The sequence below is a fragment of the Saccopteryx bilineata genome, chromosome 5, assembly GCF_036850765.1.
Source record: "Saccopteryx bilineata isolate mSacBil1 chromosome 5, mSacBil1_pri_phased_curated, whole genome shotgun sequence".
Classification (NCBI taxonomy): Eukaryota; Metazoa; Chordata; class Mammalia; order Chiroptera; family Emballonuridae; genus Saccopteryx; species Saccopteryx bilineata.
Genome location: NC_089494.1, coordinates 146,099,758 through 146,124,071, shown reverse-complemented (window position 1 = coordinate 146,124,071; position 24,314 = coordinate 146,099,758). Strand labels below are relative to the sequence as shown.

At 35.1% G+C, this 24,314-nt stretch overlaps 1 protein-coding gene across 6 annotated transcripts in view; it reads left to right on the top strand.

The window, feature by feature from the left end:
• MALRD1 (MAM and LDL receptor class A domain containing 1) overlaps nt 1–24,314 on the top strand; it is a 794,026-nt gene that overhangs the window by 300,753 nt on the left and 468,959 nt on the right. For 5 of the 6 annotated variants that reach the window (XM_066232773.1, XM_066232769.1, XM_066232771.1 and 2 more), the window contains 3 exons: nt 1,351–1,507; nt 5,721–5,831; nt 11,967–12,180. In XM_066232773.1, the coding sequence (XP_066088870.1) occupies nt 1,351–1,507; nt 5,721–5,831; nt 11,967–12,180 (482 nt within the window). The remainder of the gene's footprint in view (nt 1–1,350; nt 1,508–5,720; nt 5,832–11,966; nt 12,181–24,314) is intronic. The other variant, XM_066232772.1, reaches the window with a different exon arrangement.

The window sequence follows — 24,314 nt, the reverse complement described above, 5'->3', positions numbered from 1 at the left end:
TGTATTGGATCTTGACATCTGATAGAGTAACTTCTCCACCTTTGTTCTCCTTCACAATAAAATAGGCTATACTTAGTTCTTGATTTTTCTTTATTTAAAAAAATGTTTAAAATGTAAATTGCAATTGATATTCAATATGTATTATTTTCAAGTGTATACATAGCATAGTGATTAGACATTTATATAACTTATGAGGTAATCCCCTGGGTAAGTCTAGGACCCACCAGATACCATAAATAGTTATTCTATTTGAAGCTTTGAATCAGTTGTCAGTTTCTGGGGAAAACATCTATTAAAATTGTGCTGAATCTCAATGAATATATACATCAATTAATCATTCATATATCCATCTTTGTTCTTAGTACCCCTGAGAATCTAGGATATTAAACATAAAGGAACAAAACTGGAAGTTATTATAAATTGAGACACAATTCAGAAACATTAATACAAAATCCTACCTCTTAAGAATGATCTTAATTTATATCCCCTGTGGTTTGCAGGACACTGAACTCTTTTTACCATTAGTAGCAACTAATGACATAAACATAACTGCAAATCACAGCTACCATTCATGAAATAATAACATATGCCAGCTACTGATGTGTCAGATGTTCCACTTTCTTTATTTATCATTTCTATTAAGATCATACATGGAATTATCCCATTTTACAAATGGTGCGTTGTCCCAGTAGTACATTTTATAGGGAAAAAAATCAGTCCAATACAGGATCACATATCACACCTAGTTTTTATTTCTTCTTAGTGTCTTTCAAACTGGAATGATATTTAATTATTTCCATCATTATTTTCTTCTTTTGTTTGAAACTAGTAGAGAGAAGGCATACTAAAAATTATCTACCAGCTTATTAAAATATGTTTAATTAAAACTGACCTAAATTAATAGAGAATAAATGTGAACCTGCAAGACTTCTAGACATAAGATCAGAACCCCGGGCCACTTCTCTTTCTGGTTTTTAAGTATTATATATATTTATGCCTCTTCATAAGTTATTTAGTACTTCAGGGTCTTATTCTGCCTACAGGAAAATAACCCCTACAAAGTTGATTAGAGTATTCTATGCATCATTGTAAAAATAATAAAACAAGTTATTAAAGATTAGACCTGGTAATCAGTTTTTGCCATAATTTGTACACATTATACTTGTTGATATACAGATTCAAACTCGAAATAATAGAGTAATTATTTTTGCTGAGGGCTATGAGTGATCAGCATGCTATAAAACGTTCTTATACTTTTAGGAAAAATTATAGAATGATAAAATATGATCAGTGACAAACTACATTTTATAATTTTCTTTTTTACATATAAACACATTATACTTTCCCTAGAAAAACTGCAGATGGCTGGTACCTGTACGCTGATAGTTCAAATGGAAAATTTGGTGACATGGCTGACATCCTTACTCCTCTTATTTCACTCACGGGACCAAACTGTACCCTGGTGTTCTGGACTCATATGAATGGAGCCACTGTTGGTTCTCTTCAGGTACTGCTTCGAGTATTGTATTTTTCTGAGTTTCTTATATCAAAATACATAATATATAATTTATCATTATTAAAATATAGTCTGCTAATAAATAAAAATGAACAATTTATAAATACTTCACTAGTTTTAACATGGTGTGATTGGAAAAATGTTTTAGCAAATTTAACCTGAATGGCTAGTAGGATATATATATATTTTTACTGTTGAATTTACAATTTTTGTCTTTATTCTGAGGTTGCAGCTTCTGTGTAATCCAGTTTTCCACTTGAGCTTTTTCATGTAGGTTTCAGTATCAGTGTTCTGAGAACAAATGACTATGCATTCTTTAGTGAAACTGTGTGTGCCTTCCTCATGTTGTTTTTGGTGGTCCTGGTGCTCATTCTCCCACTAGTCTTTTTTTAAATTCTTTCTTTGTAAAAAGATTACATTGTTTCAAACTTATAAAATGTTACAAGCATTTTATGGACAACAGTGCAGCCTCACTCAGAGATTCACTAGTTGCCCATTGTCCCGGTCACATATTCTATAGGAAAAAAATCAGGCTAATACAGGATCACATATCACACCTAGTTTTTACTTTTTCTTAGTGTCTTTCAAATATTCCTTAATTTTTCCTAGAATTTTATGACACTGATATTTTAAAAAATTGTTATTCAATTATTTTGTAATGTTTCTCAATTTGGATTGGTGAATGTTAACCTGCTCCCGCCCGGTAACATCAGCCATATTGCCTTCTTTACAGCGCATCCCATTGGTTAGTACATGATGTCTATTAGTTTCAGAACTTTTATTCCCCATGTTGTTAATAAATATTTTGTTAAGAAATATTTTGTGTATAAAATCATGATCTCAACTCAATTTGCCCACTTATTTTTGCATCCTTTAGAATTTTTTAATGAATTTTACTATGATGACTCTATTGTAATTTTCCAAATTCATTATTTTGTCTACTTTTGTAGGTTAGTTTTTCTTTTCTTTTCTTTTCTTTTTTTTTTATTTTTTTTTTAATTTTTCTGAAGTTGGAAACGGGGAGGCAGTCAGACAGACACTCGCATGCGCCCGACCAGGATCCACCTGGATTGCCCACCAAGGGGTGATGCTCTGCCCATCTGGGGCATTGCTCTGTTGCAACCAGAGCCATCCTCAGCACCTGGGCCAACTTTGCTCCAATGGAGCCTTGGCTGCGGGAGGGGAAGAGAGAGACAGAGAGGAAGGAGAGGGGGAGGGGTGGAGAAGCAGATGGGCGCTTTTCCTGTGTGCCCTGGCCGGGAATCGAACCTGGGACTCCTGCATGCCAGGCCGACACTCTACCACTGAGCCAACCGGCAAGGGCTGTAGGTTGGTTTTCTTATGTTAAAAAAATAAATTCCCACCCTGGCAGGTTATGCTCAGTGGTAGAGCGTCAACCTGGCGTGTGGAAGTCCCAGGTTCGATTCCCAGCAAGGGCACACAGGAGAGGCGCCCATCTGTTTCTCCACTCTTCCCCCTCTCTTTTTTCTCTATCTCTCTCTTCACCTCCCGCAGCAGCCAAGGCTCCATTGGAGCAAAGATGGCCTGTGCACTGAGGATGGCTCCATGACTTCTGCCTCAGGTGCTAGAATGACTCCAATTGCAACAGAGCAATGCCCTAGACGGGCAGAGCATCGCCCCCTAGTGGACTTGCTGGTGGATCCTGGTCAGGTGCATACAGTAGTCCGTCTGTCTGACACCTTGCTTCTCACTTCAGGAAAAAAGAAAATTATTTTTCCCCATTCTATTGATCCATTTTTTGAACATTTGTTAATATATCAGTATGGATTCATGGATTCCTATTGCACTCAATTTATCATCTATTACTTTAATTTTTTATTGATTTAAATTGTCCCAAATTTGGTCATAGGAAACCCTTTAAGCTGATTTCTTTGTTACTTTGACAATCTCATTACTCTTTGAGTATTTCTTTTTTTTTTTATGTCGAAAAAGATGTTTTAGGACAGGTTCATCTTATTTTAATCCTGTTTCATCCTGGGAATTAACTATTTCTCAAAGGGGCCCTGGTTACTTTTAGAAAACTCAGTTGTACAGGTAAACCTGAGAGAGGTCCTGGAATCCGAACACACACTCTTAGATCCTGTCTACCACATCTGAAATGCCTTACGTAGTATACAGTTTATAAGTAATATGTATACATACATCATTTACATAGAGAAGCTAACTCAGTTTTTTAAAGCATCTCCTTTTATACTCATTTTTATAGCTTATGTAATGTTTTCTAGGAAGCCATGTCTGAAGAATAAATTCCAAAATTTTAGAATTGTTTACCTTGAACAGTTTTTAGACCAGAGATATCACACTAGAAACAGCCATAGATAAAAACTGTCTTTGCCCCATCAAATAACAGTAAGATATTGACAAAAAAGTCTGTTTTTATTATATTTGCAAGGCGATTACACTTGAGTTACCTGCTGTTTTTTTCCCCAGTAAAGAAAGAGAAATAGAACACAGACGAGCTGCTAAACTACTTCTTTCCCAGTTGCTTGATCATAATTTTAATATTCGGTGTTTCTCCCTCTTCCAATTTTATTACTATCTTCGTCTAGGGTTTTTCTGGTCATGTTAAATATTTATTTTTCCAAATACATTTTTAGATAAATATAGTATTTCAAAAATGTATTTTTTAAAATTGGAAACATTAAATTGCTAGATAAAATTCAGAAGAATTGTCTTCTTTATTAAGATGAGACATTTTATCAAAACAATTTAAAAGTAAACTTGTTCATATGTGCATGTTTGGTAATCTGAAAGTATTCAAATAGTCTTGTGGATTGAAGTTGCAATTTATCACTTGTTTTACATTGTTTTTTGAAAAATAACTTTAGGCAAAATGATCAATACATTTTATTGCAGGTTTTCATTAGAAAAATAATTATTGCCTACTATATTTTGTAGTTGAGATTAATTATCTAAAATATGCTTTCATTTACTGATAAGATTTTGTATAAATAGAAAAAAATTATAAAACAGTATGAAAATTTTATATGTAATTATTAAATAGTTAAAATAGTAATACATAAAAAATAGTAATACATAAAATCTTTATTTTCATGTATGGCTGAATAACACTAACTGTTGCATTACTATGTTGCATGAATACGTTTTTTCTTAGTCATATGTATATAGAGTAATATTCGTACAAAGCATATCTGCTTCCCAGATAGTCTTTCTAGTATCCATCAATACTGATTTTTATTTTTTTGAAAATTATATTTTCATGACTTTTATAACATACTGAATTTTATAGACAAGGAATTTGGTGATATATTTGCTAGCCACATATTATTTGGTAAAACAAGACTAGAAATTCTACTACTATGAGCCTAGCCATTTGAACTTAATTTTAAAAAATACATAATGAAACCATTTAAAAGTTATCTTTACTTTAAAAAGTCAAAACCATCACAAACCCTTTACCTGAATCATTATATGATTTGTACAGATTGTATTTTTAAAAAGTATTGTTAAAAATAATTAAATAAACCATCTAAGTTGATTGTTTTAAAATGTGGAATCATTCTATTCCCTGACCCTCCTCGGTTGCTCCCTTGATGGCTCATTTTGTATCATTCTGAGAGAAGAAAAGTAATAATTTGTCTGCTGAGACTAATCTAAATTTTACCTTAGAATGAAGAGACAATACTGATGAGAATTTGTAGTTTCAAGGCTGTTGGGTAGGGAGATATTACTAGCATCACATGAGTAGGGCCTGCTCAGATCACCCATGTGTGCTGGGAAAACTGAATGTGCTCACACTGTAATGGCACCACTGTCCCCACTGAAGCCAAGAAGATGAAGAAGGCCATTTTGAAAAGAGCGTTTTAGTAAGTGATTTGTGCTTTATAGTTGACTACATGGATATTACTTAATATATAAAATTCCAATTGTTACTGCTGTTAGATTTTAAAACAGTGTAGTTAGAGTTCTTAATTAAATGGTGTCCAGATACCTTCTGGCTTGACTAACATATATTCTTGCTCACTTTTATTACACAAAGCTTGTGAGGTACCCTGGAGACACAGGGCTGTATAGAAACAAAAACATCTAATGAAAAATGTCTCAGCTTTTCTCTCAGGGACTTCCTGTTGATATTAAAAAATTTTTTAATGAGAAAATTCTACATGTTTAAAATGTATCAACACAAATCATTCAGCACTTTTTACTTGAATTATCTTTGCAGGTACTCAGCATGAAAAACAATGTTACTTCTAAATTGTGGGCTCAAAGCGGACAGCAAGGTTCACAGTGGAAAAAAGTAGAATTGTTTTTAGGCATTCATTCACAAATGCAGGTTTGTAATCCAAGTACTTGAATGAAGGAATGTTGTTTAATTTTTAAATTGAATTTTATTTGGGATGGCAGTGGTTAAAACAATTATACAGGATTCAGGTACCCAGTTCTACACCACATCTATGTACACAATATTGTGTTCACCCCAGAGTCAAGTCTTTGTCCCTTGCCATTTGTTCCCCCGTACCCTTCTCTACATGCCCCACCCCCAGCAATCACTACACTTGTCTGTGTCCATGAGTTTCTTTTCTCTCCCCTACTTCACGCCATATCCTCCCCCAGCAGTAGTCAGCATCTCTCTTGGTATAAGGAGGCTTCTAGTTTCCATATTAGTTCATTTTGTTCATTAGATTCTACATATGACCGAAATCATACAGAATTTGTCTTTCTCTAACTGGGCTATTTTACTTTGCGTAAAACACTCAAAGTCCATCCATGCTGTCACAAAAGGTGAGATTTCATTCTTTTTTATGGCCACATAGATTTCCATTATGGAAATTACCACAATTTTTTATCCACTCATCTATTGATGACACATGGGCTGTTTCGAACTCTTATAAATAATACTGCAGTGAACATGGGGGTGCATATATATTTTTTTAATTAGTGTTTCAGGATTCTTAGGATAAATTCCCAGAAGTGGGATTGCTGGGTCAAAAGGCAGTTTCATTTTTAGTTTTTAGTCTGGTTTTATTTATTTATTTATTTTGCTCTAATCTGTCTGATTTTCTCATGTGTGTCCTGACTGGGGATTGAACGCAGGACATCAGCGCATAAGGCCAAATCTCTATCCACTGAGCTAACCAGCCAGGGCCACAACCTAAATACCTATTTCCCCATAGATAAGATGCACATTTTTTCGAAAACTTTGGGGTCTAAAAACTGGGTGCATCTTATACAGTGATTGTAGTTTTTTTACTTGCATTTCTCGCTTTTTTGCGCTTGTTTGGGGGCTCATTGTTGAAGACAGTGATTCGTCATCAGACACAGATGAGGACACGCTCATGAATGGGAATTTTGACAGTGATGAGAAGTTGTATGAATTTTATGAGGAATAAAACTTGAGGTCAATAACTTTATGTAATACTTTTCTTTTCAAAATTCGGGCCCCACAATTAAGGTGCATCTTATACATAAGAGTATCTTATACATGGGGAAATACAAAATCCTATTTTAAGTGAAAAATTTTCATTTTATTTTTAGTAAATTTCACTTACTTAAATAGTAAATTTCTGACTAGGACCAAGTGTTTTTTATTATATATTCTATTGATCAGTATACCTTTTTTTAATGCTTTTTGATTAGTATGGCCTTATAGTTAGTTTGATGTCAGGTAGCATGATTATTTTTTTAATTAAGTGAGAGGCGGAGAGGCAGAGAGACAGACTCCTGCAGGCACCCTGATCAGAATCCGCCTAGCAAGCCTCCCTACCAGGAGATGCTCTGCCCATCTGGAGCTGCTGCTCTATTGCTCAGCAACTGAGGTGAGGCCATGGAGCCATCCTTAGCACCCGGAGCCAACTGTGCTTTCAAACTATTCAAGCTACGGCTGCGGGAGTGGAGAGAGAGAGAAAAAAAGAGAAGGAGGATGGAGAAGCAGATAGTCACTTTTTCTGTGTGCCCTGACAGGAAACGGAACCTGGGACTTCCACACGCCAGGCTGACGCTCTATCACTGAGCCATCCGGTCGGAGCCATGATTCTTTCAATTTTGTTCTCTCCCTCTTCTCTCTCCCTCTTCCCCTCTTGTAGCCAATGGCTCAACTGGTTGTAGCATCGGCCCTGCCACTGAGGATAGCTTGGTTGATTCAAGCATCAGCTCCAGATGGGTGTTGCCAGGTGGATCCTGGTTGCAGCGCATGTGGGAGTCCTCTCGATCTCCTCTCCCCTCACTTAAAAAAAAAAAAAAAAAAGGGTTGTAAAGAAAAATAGACATTTTGAGGTTGAAATCCTATTTTAAAAAAATATTAAAAGTATCTGTAAATAAGCTTAAAAGTTTTATGTCTTTAAATTTTTCATAACACTAAAACATTACTTCATGCTACCTTGTTTACTTAACTAAATCATCAAGTTCTTGGAAGCATTTACTCTGCCTTAGTTATGTTTTTATTTCCAGTACTCCCAATAGATAATTATACATTTGTTGAATGTATTACTAAGAAGGTCCAGTGTTTTATAAACCTAAGATTTCTTAGGGACACCTTTAAATAAATAAGATTGTAAACTTGGCTAAGGAAAAGTGTATGGCTCCTGAAGAATGAAGTCTAATATTTTCAGAGTAACCTTTGTTTTTCATGCTTGATGTCAGCCTACATTTCTAACCTGAATGGTGCCTATATATACATATGTTGTATGAATACATACAGAATTTTCCACAGAAATTTCCAATTTTCAGAATGTTCTAATTTCTCACCATTAGACAACTATGCTTCTCAGAACATTTAATTTTAATGACAACTATCCTCCTTTCCACAGTCTCCCATATATAAAGAACATATCCATTTAATTTTTTTTCTTTTTGTATTTTTCTGAAGTTGGAAATAGGGAGGCTATCAGACAGACTCCCGCGTGCGCCTGACCGGGATCCACCCGGCATGCCCACCAGGGGGCGATGCTCTACCCATCTTGGGGCATTGCTCTGCCGCAATCAGAGCCATTCCAGTGTCTGAGGCAGAGGCCACAGAGCCATCCTCAGCTCCCGGGTCAACTTTGCTCCAATGGAGCCTTGGCTGCGGGAGGGGAAGAGAGAGACAGAGAGGAAGGAGAGGGGGAGGGATGGAGAAGCAGATGGGCGCTTCTCCTATGTGCCCTGGCCAGGAATCGAACCTGGGACTCCTGCATGCCAGGCCGACACTCTACCACTGAGCCAACCGGCCAGGGCCTAAGAACACATCCATTTTATAAATATATTCTCAGAAATATAAATTATATTAATTCATTTAAAATTTGATTAAAATAACATATTTTTAAAAACATTATATTATTGAACTTTATTAGAGATAACAGATTTGCTTAATTTTAAAGTTTTTTGGGGGGGAGAAACAAAATTATGTGATGTATTTGTTTTCACCTTGATTATAATAATATTAGGAGGATAAGACCTGTATATATCTGACAATTAAAGAATAGATCCGGCCCTGGTCAGTTGACTCAGTTGGATAGAGGGTCAGCCTGGCATTTGGATGTCCCAGGTTTGATTCTCAGTAAGGGCACACAAGAGAAGCAACAAAGTGCTTCTCTCTCTCTTTCTCTCCCCCTTCTCTCCCTCTTACCCTGCTACAGCCAGTGGTTCAACTGGTTTGAACATTGGCCAGGCGTTCAGGATGGCTCAGTTGGTAAGATCAAGTCAGCCTCAGATTCTGAGAATAGCTCTGTTGATTTGAGCACCTGCCCCAGATTGGGGTTGTTGGGTGAATCCCAGTCAGGGCACATGTAGGAGTCTGTCTCATTATCTCCTCTCCTCTCTTAAAAAAATAAAAATCAATAACATAAATAAAAAAACAAAAATAAAGAACAGAACATAGATTAAAATATTAAAATGAAAAAATTACATGCCAAAATATTTGGTATGGATTTTATGTTTTTGAACTATCAGGAAATCAAGAGCTTTATGGATGTGTGTGTATTGGTTTAAAAATTTATTTTGGGCAGAATAAGAGTGTTCTTGGAAGATGAGCACAACACAATCAACTGTTCAAATGCTATAGAAATGTTAACCTAAAACTTATATACTCTTATTGATCAATGTCATCCCATTAAATATAATTTTCTAAATAAAATTTAAAAAAAATTATAGTTAAGGAACGACTATAAAACTAAATTTTATTTAAGAAAAAGAAAATGAGGAAAATATCTATTCATCTTAACTGCAAAGGGCTTAATTCTATAAATATAGAATTACAGTGGTACCTTGAGATACGAATTTAATTTGTTCTGTAACCGAGCTTGTAAGTCAGTCAACTTATGTATCAAACTGCCAATACTGGACCCGTGCGCCAACACACCAACTAGCTGCAGCTTCCCGAATCATCACTCATATCTTGGAAGTTTGCTTGAATCTCAAACAAAAATATGGACCGAGTCACAGCTCGTATCTTAAAATTCATGTTGGTCTGTTCGTATCTCAAGGTACCACTGTAGTTACTTCTAGATAGAAGATATATTGCTAATTATTACATGTACAGTCCTCTACATATGCAGCAGAAGTATCCACTGCAGTGTTTGTATCTATAGTCATGTGCTATGTCTGACAGATTAGCCCCTCTCAACTCCAGTGGAAGCACAGGCTAGGTACAGCTGTATAAAGACATTGATACAGCATTATTCCTATCTCCTTAAAATAGTAAATGTAATAAATCCTCCTATATTTTTGGTTTCTCACTAGAATCTAGGTTTTTTAAGGGTTATTAGTAGATAATTTAGGAAATGAATAAGAAGTTCAACCTGATGACATAAATATTGGAGAGCAATATAACAGCTTTGTACAACATGAGATTTATTATTGAAATGATTCTACCTGTTCAACTGCCAAGATCTTTTAACTTAGGCAAAGAATCCTCAGCAACAACATTAGAAGGTTTTACTGCTGCCAGACATAAGCTTTCCTCATCCCACCCCGTCACCAGGAAATGAAATTCTAACTAGTTTTGTTTAAGTAGAATACAGGATTGGGCTCTAGTAGGTTTACAGTTGTGAATACAAAAAACACAAAGTTTATTCTTGTATTCTTATTTATTAATTATTGTATTTTTTCTTTTTGACAGAGACAGAGAGTCAGAGGGACGAATAGATAGAGACAAACAGACAGGAAGGAAGAGAAATGAGAAGCATCAATTTTTCCTTGAGGCACTTTAGTTGTTCATTGATTGCTTTCGCATATGTGCCTTGACCATGGGGCTACAGCAGACCGAGTAACCCCTTGCTCAATCCAGCAACCTTGGGTCCCAGCTAGTGAGCTTTGCTCAAACCAGATGAACTTGCACTCAAGCTGGTGACCTCTGGGTTTCAAATCTGGGTCCTCTGTGTCCCAGCCCGACACTCTATCCACTGCGCCACCACCTGGTCAGGCTAATTATTATATTTTTTCCCATATGAACAACTGTAAACCTACTTTTGCTTCACCCTGTATTTATGTAGTACTATCATCACAGAATGACATTAAAGGGGATTTAAGCAAGAGGAATCAATTAGTAATTTAGCCTTTCCAATATTTAATTTTTAACATATTGAAATTTGATTGAAGAGAAATATACTCATGTTGTTTAAATCTTCTTTTATGTAATTTCCTGATTCTTTCAGTAAAAACTCATTAAATACCTACTATGTGCAAAGCAAAGTACCGTGTAGTGGAGCTGTAGTGATGAGCTGGCGTACTGTTTGTGATTCTTCTACTTTTACAGAATCATTTCCTTTAGTCTCAGAAAGACAAATGGCTCTAACCCTTGAGTAAAAGTATAAAACATTTTTAGAAATTACATGCTGAATTAGCACTGGGTTGTTATCAGAGTTTTATTTGGAAACCTGCACATTTAAACAGAATCTTTAATTATAATAATTTTTTTTTAACCAAAGCAATCTCACACACACACACACACACACACACACACACACACACACAACTACTAATAGCTAAGAACTACTCCAGTCATTTAAAAAACACTCCTTTAGTTTTCACAATAACTGTGTGAGGTTCATACTATTATTATCACCACATATAGATCTGAATACAAAAATACACTCTATATTTGGCCCACTTTATTCCTCCCCTTCTCCCACCCCTCTCCCTCTGGTAACCATTCACTTTTATCTTTGTCCACGAGTCTTGGTTTTATATCCCACCTATGTGTGAAATCATATATTTCTTAGATTTTTCTGATTTACTTATTTTGCTGAGCATAATATTGTCAAGGACCATCCATGTTGTTGCAGATGGCAATAGTTCATCATTTGTTCTGGCTATCTTACTCAGATTTCAGTCTAATGTCCTGTAGTTAGTGGTTGCTCTAAGTTTTGAATTCTTGATGGACAGTTCAACTGAAACTGGTCTCCCTCCCTCCCTCCCTCCCTCCCTCCCTCCCTCCCTCCCTTCCTTCCTTCCTTCCTTCCTTGTTTCCTTCCATCTCTCTCTCTTTTTTCAGATTGTTTTCAGGGCAAAACGTGGTGTCAGTTACATGGGAGATGTAGCAGTGGATGACATTTCCTTTCAAGACTGTTCTCCCCTGCTAAGCCCAGACAGAAAGTGTGCTGCTGAAGAATTCACGTGCGCCAACAAGCACTGCATTGCCCAGGAAAAGCTGTGTGATTTTGTGAATGATTGCGGTGATAATTCAGACGAGACTACCCTCATTTGCAGTAAGTGAAAATGTTCTATTTCCTTACATTCGCCTGTCTCCCACATCCTTAATGAATGTGGTGTGTTAATTGTTGAAACACACTATGTCCATATTTTGCAGCAGCCAAGGCAGGTAGGCTTATCTGACTGTTTAAATACAGTACTTTCTCCCTCTCAATACCAGAATTCATTTAAAACTTGACGATGGCCTGACCAGGCTGTGGCGCAGTGGATAGAGCGTCCAACTGGGATGCGGAAGGACCCAGGTTTGAGACCCTGAGGTTGCCGGCTTGAGCGCAGGCTCATATGGCTTGAGTAAAAAGCTCACCAGCTTGGACCCAAGGTCGCTGGCTCAAGCAAGGGGTTACTCGGTCTGCTGAAGGCCCGTGGTCATGGCACATATGAGAAAGCAATCAATGAACAGCTGAGGTGTTGCAGCGAAAAACTGATGATTGATGCTTTTCATCTCTCTCCGTTCCTGTCTATCCCTCTATCTCACTCTCTCTCTATGTCCCTGTAAAAATACAAAAAAACAAACAAAAAAAAAACAACCAAAAAAAACAACAACAACAATAAAACTTGATGATGAATTGGTGTGAATTAATTGGAGATAAATTTAAAAACAGGTATTTTCAAAAGCAAACAGAATGGAAACAAGTATTTTTCCTGTGAAAAAAAGTTTTGGAAAAAAGACAAGCAGAATATCCACAAAAAACAATTCATGTAGAGTTATCAAGCCTCTGTGCTTTGATGCATTTCATAAAGTTATCATTCTTTTGTGTAAATGATGAGATGTGATCAGTTGTTTAAACACCAAAATTGCATACCCAGATATTACATAAAATATACAAGGTGATCTCCTAAAGGAGATACATATCAGCTATGTGATAGTGTTGTGGGAGATTGACTTATAATAAACAGCACTTACTTATAATAAACAGCCTTAGCCAGATGGGCTATATGTGCTCATTCAAGTAAGTCTGTAAAATTGTGCAATACATCAGTTGCCTGATTTCATTGCAAATGAGGTGAATACAGATTGTCAAAATGAAGTTTGACAAAGTATTCCACTATACTAGTAATAATTTCTGGGCTAAAATATTATAGCTTGATATTTTATTTTGTCTGTTGAAACCAAATCTGTAATATCAAGAATAAATTTCAGTATAAGAGGAGCTCATACTTACAAAGAACTTCTGACGTTCAAAGCCCTTTTGTCTGCAAATCTTCACTGAAGCTTTAGAAAACCTTGAGGGGGTAAGTAGGACAGATATCACCAGTGCATTCCACAGATGAAGTCAGGAACAACAGTGGTTAAGACTTTGTCAAAGTTTATCAAACTGGCATTGACAGAGTTGATCCCATGAACCATTACTGTGGCCCAATTTACTGTACTACTTCTGTGTAAAACTGAATCATAAAAAAAATTGTAGATGTACAATCGTATTTATAGCATATTTACAATTGCAGATTCTTTCTTACAATATCCATTATTATCATATACAAACTGAACAAAAATGTCTGGCAAATCTCAAATTCTGTGTTAATATTTATCTCTACTTTATTAATATTTTCTGCTGTATTTATAAGCTGCAGCAAATGTTCTTACATATTTGTTATTGCCATTTTCATGTGAATATTACACAAATCTATTACATTATCAGTCAAATAGAGTGGGTATTATGCTTTTGAGTTTTATTTGTAATGTTGCCAATGCATCTCTTTCCCAAGATATAATTTAATGCAATCCTTTTAGTCCTGAAACTACAAATTATTTCTGACCAAATTTCCTTGATTCTTTGCATTTAGGAACTAACATTGTGAAATTTCTAGGAATTCATCCTCTGTGTTTAGAAAAGGATGCTGACATACTCAGAGGGTCAGAAATGTATTGAAATTTGCTGTCTTGGTAGTTCTTTAGTATGGTAAAAACAAAGGGAAAAGAAATCATGAGCCTTTGGAGGGAATGTTGAACTAGGGGTGCTCTTTGGTGAACTGATTGCTGATTCACTTTAAGTGTGAGTGGGCCTACTTCTATCAGTAATACTAGAGCAAGAAAGCTGAATTAGTCCCAGCTAATACATAGAAAAAAGAAAACTTTCTTTTAGCTTCTTAGAACAAATAAACAAACTAACAAAAAACTTGCAAGAAACTCTAAAAGTAACCCACATTTTTTTATTAGTTCTCATTACATGAGTATGAGTTCTTTTTACATAGCATTGCTTATTTTTATTATGTATTTAAAATTTATCTCATTCTACTGTTTTAAATGTTATGTTTTAATTATAGATGGCTAAAATCTGCTCTCTTATGAGTGCTGTTACTTATCCTTATAACTTTGATGTTCTAATTACACCCAGAAAAGTAGATGGGGGATGTAATTACCATAGGAACTGATCTCAGAAGTTTACCTGACAACCAACTAAGAATTTAGGCTTCAGTTCAATAATCTTCGGGTTGTTGTTGTTGTTGTTTTGAGAATTCTAAATAAAGGGTGAATAGTTACCACAATTCCAGAAAAACTTCTCAACTATCATTAGGTAGAAATATGACACGTAGAAATAGCAGAGAGAATTTAAAAACTCAAATATTTTAAAGGCTTAGACTACTTCTGGTGAAGGAAAAGAAAATACTCCTTTATAAACTAAAGTAACTGCTTTAATTTTCTATATATCAGTGTAAACTCAGAAAGTAAAATCTAGCAGAAAAATTAGAATGTTAATTATTGCTTTATAATATAAATAATGTGCCTGACCAGGCGGTGGCGCAATAGATAAAGCATCAGACTGGGATGCAGAGGACCCAGGTTCGAGACCCCGAGGTCGCCAGCTTGAGCATGGGCTCATCTGGGTTGAGCAAAAGCTCACTGGCTGGAGCAAGAGGTTACTCGGTCTGCTGAAGGCCCGCGGTCAAGGCACATATGAGAAAGCAATCAATGAACAACTAAGGTGTTGCAACACGCAATGAAAAACTAATGATTGATGCTTCTCATTTCTCTTCATTCCTGTCTGTCTGTCCCTGTCTATCCCTATCTCTGACTCACTCTCTGTCTCTGTAAAAAAAAAAAAAAAAAAAAAAAAAAAAAAAAAAATATATATATATATATATATATATATATATATATATAATGTCTAAAATATAGGACATAGTCAAAGAAGAAAGTGATTTCTGTATGAGGGAACTGTACAATCTAATTTGAATATATCTTTGTCATTGACATTGTGGCTTTTTTCCGAAAAAAAAATTTTGTTTTTCTATACATTCTAATCAGTATATTTATTGTTGATATACAGTTAAGAATATCTCAGTGGTACTCACAATAATTTAATTTGCTGTGATTAGTAAAGATGCTAAATATTTGATAAATTGATAAGTAATCTGAACCTAATGGGCAAATGTAACACTTTATTACTAATTGCAGATATCTATTCTTTTCAAGCACATACAGAAGATTTACATAAAAGTGTATATAATAAAACATTGAGCAAACTTACATAATTTTAATTGGTTAAAGTAGCATAGATTATCTCTTTTTAAATATGCTGTGAATCAATTATAAGACAAAAGCTAGAAAATACTATTGGTTAGGAGAAAGATACAGTTAATACGTGCTTCCCCCCCAAAAAAATTCTCAATATAATTAGCAAATAATAATACATAAAATCCATTAGATTTAGGTAAGTGAATACTTAGAGAAAAATTTGTAGACTTAACCTTTAAGTTAGAAACTTACTTACTTCATTCTTAGTCAATAATCATATAAAATCTAAGCAAGCATTCTGTAATTAACACTGGAACACCTGACACTGTGTTTCCATTCACTCATTTGGTAACCATTGGGGGGGCACCTCCACTATATGAAGCCCTAGAGCAAAACAAAGAAAAACAAGATCGTCTCTGATTCATTGTGAATCTCCTTGTCTAAAAAAAGTGACAAGTATGTAAACATTTACATTACAAATGAGCATTAAAGAAGTGAAAAGCATTTGGGGCGGAGTGAAGGAAAGATAATTTAGTCACATCTGAATACTAGTTCCAACATGGGCTTTCATAAATGCAACATGTCATTTTGAAAACAACTAGTATATTTTGGGTTTTTTTTATATACATACTTTGTTAACCATAAACTGTGAATAGCTTTTCTTTTCTTTGGGAGCTTTTGTTAGAAAGTAGGTCAGATATCATCATGTTAATAAACCAGGCTTCCTGTGAGGGATCAGCTGTGCTAAGCTTCAGGAATTCATTGCTGCAGGCTCTAGGTGAGTGACTGGGGGTGTAGAATGTTTCATTGTCTTTCCAAAATTACCTCACTGGTCAGGACTCCATGTTTTAGGTAACATGTTAGTATGTTTTCCAAATTCTGAAATAAGGTCCTCAGGGAAGACAAAATTATGCATGAGGGGCTTCTCTGGAACGATTTCTGCATTGTAAAATTTTAAAACGTTAATATTATGAATGAGATTTTTCCAAATTGTTCCCCAAAACCCTTTTTATATAAAAACAAATATTTGTTTTACAGAACAATTGTTCTTTAAAACAGTTTAGAAAGAATTATTTGTAGAATCTATTATTACTTCATAGAATAAGGAAATATTAAAGAAATGACTATATCACAAGTTTCTAACAATGTCACTCAATAATAATTGGAACATGGCATTAATTCTTTAAAATTTGAATTTTGAAATAATTATGGATTCATAGATAGTTACAAAGATAGTACAAAGAAATCCTGCATAACCTTTATGCAGTTTACAACTTATATAACTATAGTATCATATCAATGCCAGGAAATTGACATTCGTTTAATATGCATGTATAGTTCTGTGGCAGTTTATTGCATATGTAAATTTTTTCATCATTGCAATAAAGATAGTCCATCTCCACAAAAATCTCCTTGAACTGCTCTGTGAGAGTTACACTTACTCCCACCATCCCTAACCCTGGAAAACCATTGCTTCATTCTTCATTTCTAGTCTATCATATCAAAAAAGTTACATAAATCAACCATGCATTATGTGACTTTTTGGTACTGTTGTTTTTCATTTAGCTTAATTCTCTTGTGATCTATCCAACTTATTTTGTATATAAATTATTTGTTCTTTTTGTTACTGACTCTATTCAATGCTCTAGCTATAACATACCATAGTGCTAGTTTCCAGAGAGGCTGTGACATTTTATATTCCCGCGAATAATGTATGAGAGATCAGTTTCTCCACATCCTTGTGAATATTTGTGTATATCAGGGATCAGGAAACTTTTTGGCTGAGAGAGCCATGAATGCCACATATTTTAAAATGTAATTCTGTGAGAGCCATACAACGACCCATGTACATTACACATTATCCAATAAAAATTTGGTGTTGTCCCAGAGGACAGCTATGATTGGCTCCAGCCACCCACAACCATGAACATGAGCAGTAGGAAATGAATGGATTGTAATACATGAGAATTTTTTTTTATTCATTTTAGAAAGGAGAGAGAAAGGGAGAGAGAGAGAGGAGAGAGACAAGGGGGGGGGGGGGAGGAGCAGGAAGCATCAACTCCCATATGTGCCTTGACCAGGCAAGCCCAGGGTTTCAAACCGGCGACCTCAGCATTTCCAGGTCGATGCTTTATCCACTACGCCACCACAGGTCAGGCGAGAATGTTTTATAGTTTATTTATTTATTTATTTATTTTTTAATAATTTTATTTTTTTAATGGGGCGACATCAATAAATCAGGATACATATATTCAAAGATAATAAGTCCAGGTTATCTTGTCGTTCAATTATGTTGCATACCCATCACCCAAAGTCAGATTGTCCTCTGTCACCTTCTATCTAGTTTTCTTTGTGCCCCTCCCCCTCCCCCTTTCCCTCTCTTTTTCTCCCCTCCCCCCCCCCCCCCGTAACCACTACACTCGTATAAATGTCTCTTAGTTTCACTTTTATGTCCCACCTACGTATGGAATAATGCAGTTCCTGGTTTTTTCTGATTTACTTATTTCGCTTCGTATCATGTTATCAAGATCCCACCATTTTGCTGTAAATAATCCGATGTTATCATTTCTTATGGCTGAGTAGTATCCCATAGTGTATATGTGCTACATCTTTATCCAGTCATCTATTGACGGGCTTTTTGGTTGTTTCCATGTCCTGGCCACTGTGAACAATGCTGCAATGAACATGGGGCTGCATGTGTCTTTACGTATCAATGTTTCTGAGTTTTTGGGGTATATACCCAGTAGAGGGATTGCTGGGTCATAAGGTAGTTCTATTTTCAGTTTTTTGAGGAACCACCATACTTTCTTCCATAATGGTTGTACTACTTTACATTCCCACCAACAGTGAATGAGGGTTCCTTTTTCTCCACAGCATCTCCAACATTTGCTATTACCTGCCTTGTTTATAATAGCTAATCGAACAGGAGTGAGGTGGTATCTTATTGCAGTTGTGATGTGCATTTCTCTAATAACTAAAGAAGATGAGCACCTTTTCATATATCTGTTGGCCATTTGTATTTCTTCCTGGGAGAAGTGTCTGTTCATATCCTCTTCCCATTTTTTTATTGGATTGTTTGATTGTTTGTTTTTGAGTTTTATGAGTTCTTTGTATATTTTGGATATTAGGCCCTTATCTGAGCTGTTGTTTGAAAATATCATTTCCCATTTAGTTGGCTTCCTGTTTATTTTGTTATCAGTTTCTCTTGCTGAGCAAAAACTTCTTAGTCTGATGTAGTCCCATTCATTAATTTTTGCCTTCACTTCTTTTGCCTGTGGAGTCAAATTCATAAAAATGCTCTTTAAAACCCAGGTCCATGAGTTGAGTACCTATGTCTTCTTCTATGTACTTAATTGTTTCAGGTCTTATGTTTAGATCTTTGATCCATTTTGAGTTCATTTTAGTACAGGGGGACAAACTGTAGTCCAGTTTCATTCTTTTGCATGTGGCTTTCCAGTTTTCCCAGCACCATTTATTGAAGAGGCTTTCTTTTCTCCATTGTGTGTTCTTGCCCCTTTATCAAAAGTTATTTGACTATATATATGTGGTTTTATTTCTGGACTTTCTATTCTGTTCCATTGGTCTGAGTGTCTATTTTTCTGCCAATACCATGCTGTTTTGGTTGTCGTGGCCCTATAATATAGTTTGAAGTCAGGTATTGTAATGCCCCCAGCTTCATTCTTTATCTTCAGGATTGCTTTGGCTATTCGGGGTTTTTTATAGTCCCATATAAATCTGATGATTTTTTGCTCTATTTCTTTAAAAAATGTCATTGAAATTTTAATGGAAATTGCATTAAATTTGTATATTCCTTTGGGTAATATAGCCATCTTGATTATATTTATTCTTCCTAACCAAGAACAAGGTATATTCTTCCATCTCATTATATCTTTTTCGATTTCCCTTAACAATGGTTTATAGTTTTCATTATATAAGTCCTTTACATTCTTTGTTATGTTTATTCCTAAGTATTTTATTTTTTTTGTTGCAATCGTGAAGGGGATTATTCTTTTGAGTTTGTTCTCAATTGTTTCATTGTTGGCATATAGAAAGGCTATGGACTTCTTTATGTTAATTTTGTATCATGCGACCTTACTGTATTGGCTTATTGTTTCTAGTAGTCTTTTTGTGGATTCTTTGGGGTTTTCGATGTATAGCATCATATCATCTGCAAAACATGATACCTTTATTCTTCTTTTCCAATATGGATGCCCTTTATTTCTTTGTCTTGTCTGATTGCTCTGGCTAGAACCCCTAGTACTACATTAAAAAAGAGTGGAGAGAGTGGACAACCCTGTCTTGTTCCTGATTTAAGGGGGAAAGCCTTCAGTTTAGTGCCATTTAATATGATGTTGGCTGATGGTTTATCATATGTGGCCTTTATCATGTTAAGATATTTTCCTTCTATACCCATTTTGTTGAGAGTCTTAAACATAAAATTGTGTTGTATTTTATCAAAAGCCTTTTCTGCGTCTATTGATAAGATCATGTGGTTTTTGTTCTTTGTTTTGTTGATATGGTGTATTACGTTAACCGTTTTACGTATGTTGAACCATCCTTGAGATTGTGGGATGAATCCTACTTGATCATGATGTATTATTTTTTTAATATGTTGTTGTATTCGATTTGCTAGTATTTTGTTTAGTATTTTAGCATCTGTATTCATTAGAGATATTGGTCTGTAGTTTTCTTTTTTTGTGCCATCCTTGCCTGGTTTTGGTATGAGGGTTATGTTGGCCTCATAAAATGTGTTTGGAAGTATTGCTTCTTCTTAAATTTTTTGGAAGACTTTGAGTAGAATAGGAACCAAGTCTTCTTTGAATGTTTGATAAAATTCGCTGGTATAGCCGTCAGGGCCTGGACTTTTATTTTTGGGGAAGTTTTTAATGGTTTTTTCTATTTCTTCTCTACTAATCGGTCTGTTTAGGCTTTCTGCTTCTTCATGACTCAGTCTAGGAAGGTTGTATTGTTCTAGGAATTTATCCATTTCTTCTAGGTTGTTGAATTTAGTGGCATAAAGTTTTTCATAGTATTCTACAATAATTCTTTGTATATCTACAGTGTCCATGGTGATTTCTCCTCTTTCATTTTGGATTTTGTTATTTTGAGTTCTTTCTCTTTTTTCCTTGGTAAGTCCTGCCAAGGGTTTGTCAATTTTGTTGATCTTTTCAAAGAACCAACTCCTTGTTCTATTAATTTTTTCTATAGTTTTTCTGTTCTCTATTTCATTTATATCTGCTCTGATTTTTATTATCTCCTTTCTTCGGCTGGTTTTTTGTTGTCTTTGTTCTTCGTTTTCTAGTTCCTTAAGGTGTGAAGTTAAGTGGTTCACTTGGGCTCTCTCTTTTTTGTTCATATGTGCCTGAAGCGATATGAACTTCCCTCTTATCACTGCTTTTGCTGCATCCCATAGATTCTGATATGTCGTATTGTCATTTTCATTAGTCTGTATATATCTTTTGATCTCTGCACTTATTTCTTCTTTGACCCATTCATTTTTTAAAAGTATGTTGTTTAGTCTCCACATTTTTGTGGGATTTTTTTCCTCTTTTTTGCAGTTGAATTCTAGTTTCAAGGCTTTATGATCAGAAAATATGCTTGGTACAACTTCGATTTTTCTGAATTTGCTGATGTTGTTTTTGTGGCTCAACATATGGTCAATTCTTGAGAATGATCCATGTACACTGGAGAAAAATGTATAGTAGTCACTTTGGGATGAAATGTCCTGTAGATGTCTATCATATCCAGGTGCTCTAGTGTTTTGTTTAAGGCCCATATTTGTTTATTGATTTTCTGTTTGGATGACCAATCTAGAGCCGTGAGCAGTGTATTGAGGTCTCCAAGTATGATTGTATTTTTGTCAGTTTTTGTTTTAAGGTCAATAAGTAGCTGTCTTATATATTTTGGTGCTCCTTGGTTTGGTGCATATATATTAAGAATTGTTATGTCTTCTTGATTCAGTGTCCCCTTAGCCATTATGAAATGGCCATTTTTGTCTCTGAGTACTTTTGCTGTCTTGTAGTCAGCATTATCAGATATGAGTATTGCTATGCCTTGTTTTTTTGGATGTTATTTGCTTGGAGTATTGTTTTCCAGCCTTTCACTTTGAATTTGTTTTTATCCTTGTTACTTAGATGAGTTTCCTGTAGGCAGCATACAGTTGGATTTTCTTTTTTAATCCATTCTGCTACTCTGTTCCTTTTTATTGATGAGTTTAATCCGCTTACAGTTAGTGTAATTATTGACACTTGGGAGTTCCCTAATGCCATTTTATATCTTACTTTCTGTTAGTTTTGTGTCTTGTTTGATTCTTCTTTTTCGTTTTTCTATCTTTTGTTTTTATTTGGTTGTATTCCATACATCTTTTCTCTGTTGCTATCTTTTTTATCTCATGTGCTTCTGTGGTGGTTTTTTCAATGGTGGTTACCTTTAAGTAATGAAAAGAGTTCCTACCCTGTTCATTGTAGCAGACTATTTTGTGAGTACTTTTGCACTCCATTGTCCTTTGCTACTGTTAATCTCCATCTTCTCCCCCCCCTTTCTTTTTGTTGTTGTCACAGTTTAAATTTGGTTTTATTGTGTTCTTCATGGAGCTTTTACTTGTGGCTTTGTTTTTTTTGTTTGTTTGTTTGTTTTGTTCTTTCTTTCTGATTGGAGAACCCCCTTTAGTAATTCCTGGAATGGGGGTTTTCTGATGATAAATTCCCTCATCTTTTCTGTATCTGTGAATGTTTTTATTTCTCCTTCATATTTGAAGGATAGCTTTGATGGGTATAGTATTCGTGGCTGAAAGTTCCTCTCTTTCAGGGGTCCACTCTCTTCTAGCTTGTAGAGTTTCTGCTGAGAAATCTGATGATAATCTAATGGGTTTTCCTTTATATGTTGTATTCTTCTTTTCCCTGGCTGCCTTGAGAATTTTTTCTTTGCTGTTGGTTTGTGCCAATTTCATTATGCTATGCCTTGGAGTAGGTTTGTTGGGGCTAAGAAAACTCGGAGTTCTGTTTGCTTCTTGAATTTGAGGCTTTAGTTCTTTCCACAGGCTTGGGAAGTTCTCATCTATTATTTGTTTGACTATGTTCTCCATTCCCTTTTCTCTCTCTTCTCCCTCTGATATACTTATTATTCTTATGTTATTGTTTTTGATGGAGTCAGATAATTCTTGTAGGGCTATCTCATTTTTTTTAATTTTTGAGTCTCTTTCTTCTTCTCTCTGTTGTGCCTCAAGTTGCTTGTCTTCTATTTCACTAATCCTCTCTTCTATCTGACCTGTTCTATTAGCTAAGCTTTTTACTTCGTTTTTCAGCTCGTGAATTGAGTTTTTCATCTCTGTTTGATTTGCTTTTATAGTTTCAATTTTCTTGGAAATATATTCTTTGTGTTCATTGAGTTGTTTTCTGAGCTCCCTAAATTGCCTTTCTGTGTTTTCTTGTATATCTCGGAGGATTTTTAGGAGTTCTACCTTGAATTCTCTGTTATTTAGCTCCAAGGTTTTCAATATATTAATATTTTTCTCCATAGATTTTTTTCCTCATCTAGCTGTGTTACCTCTCTTTTTTTTGTATCCATGATATTTGATTTTCTCTTCCTTAGTGGCATCTGAGGGTGGTTTTGTTGATAGTATTAATGAGATTTAATAAAGAATAAAAAGTTAAAAAAATAAAAAATGAAAGAGTTATTTTTTAAAAAATTAATAATGAAATAAAGAAAAATAAAATAAAATAAAAATTTTTAAAAAAAGGAAATTATTTTCCCCCCTCTTTTTTTCCTCTCCTCTCCTCTCCCCTCTTTCTTGAGAAAATCTTATGGTGAACTGTGAATTATAACAAACAATGCCTGTAATGGAGGGCCTGAATTGGGGAAAAGTAATAAAGGGGCAAAAAAAAGAAAGAAAGAAAGAAAGAAAGAAAGAAAAAAAAGAACTGGGTATGGACCTACAAAAAGCAAATAAGAAAAAAATTTGGGTCAAGAATAAAATGATTTGTTTTTAGGTGTTGGCTGACTAAGAGTTATGATGAGAGGAATAAGAGGGAAACAGAAAAATGGGGGGACAAATTAAAAAAATCACTATTGTATTTAGTGGAACAAGAACTAAATAAAATAGAGAGCCAGAGATGGGAGCACTGCTAGTGAGTTAAAAAGGTGAAGTAAAAACCCCCCAAAATGCCACAAACATAAGTCCCAGATAAGATAATTTGTTTGTTATTGAAGTTTGAATGAGAAGAGATGTAAAGGAGTAAGGAAGAAACTAATATAGAGGGAGAAAAGAAAGAGAGAGAGAGAAAAAAAGAGGGAACCACTAAAAGAAGTAAAAAGAAAAAAGAGGAGAGAGAGAGTTAAGGGTTTTGGAGTGCAACCCTCATAGAGAGAAAGGAAGAGGAAAGAAAAGATAATGGGAGATGTAACACTTATGGATAGTGTAGTTCAAGGAGAGGAGAGAGTAAGACCGGCAGAGAGTTAATCGGCCAAATTGGAGGAGGAAAAAAATATATCAAGAATGAAGATAAGAGAAACAAATGAACAAATATAATAAAATGGGATAGGTTATAAAGTCTGCAGATTATTCTTGATTTTGAGAGGTTATCTTCTTGCTTTTTCTTTTCTCTTCCTCTTCCTGGTCGGTATTCTGTACCCCAGGTTCTGCCCCTTTGGCATGCTCAGGTAGAGGTTTGCAGT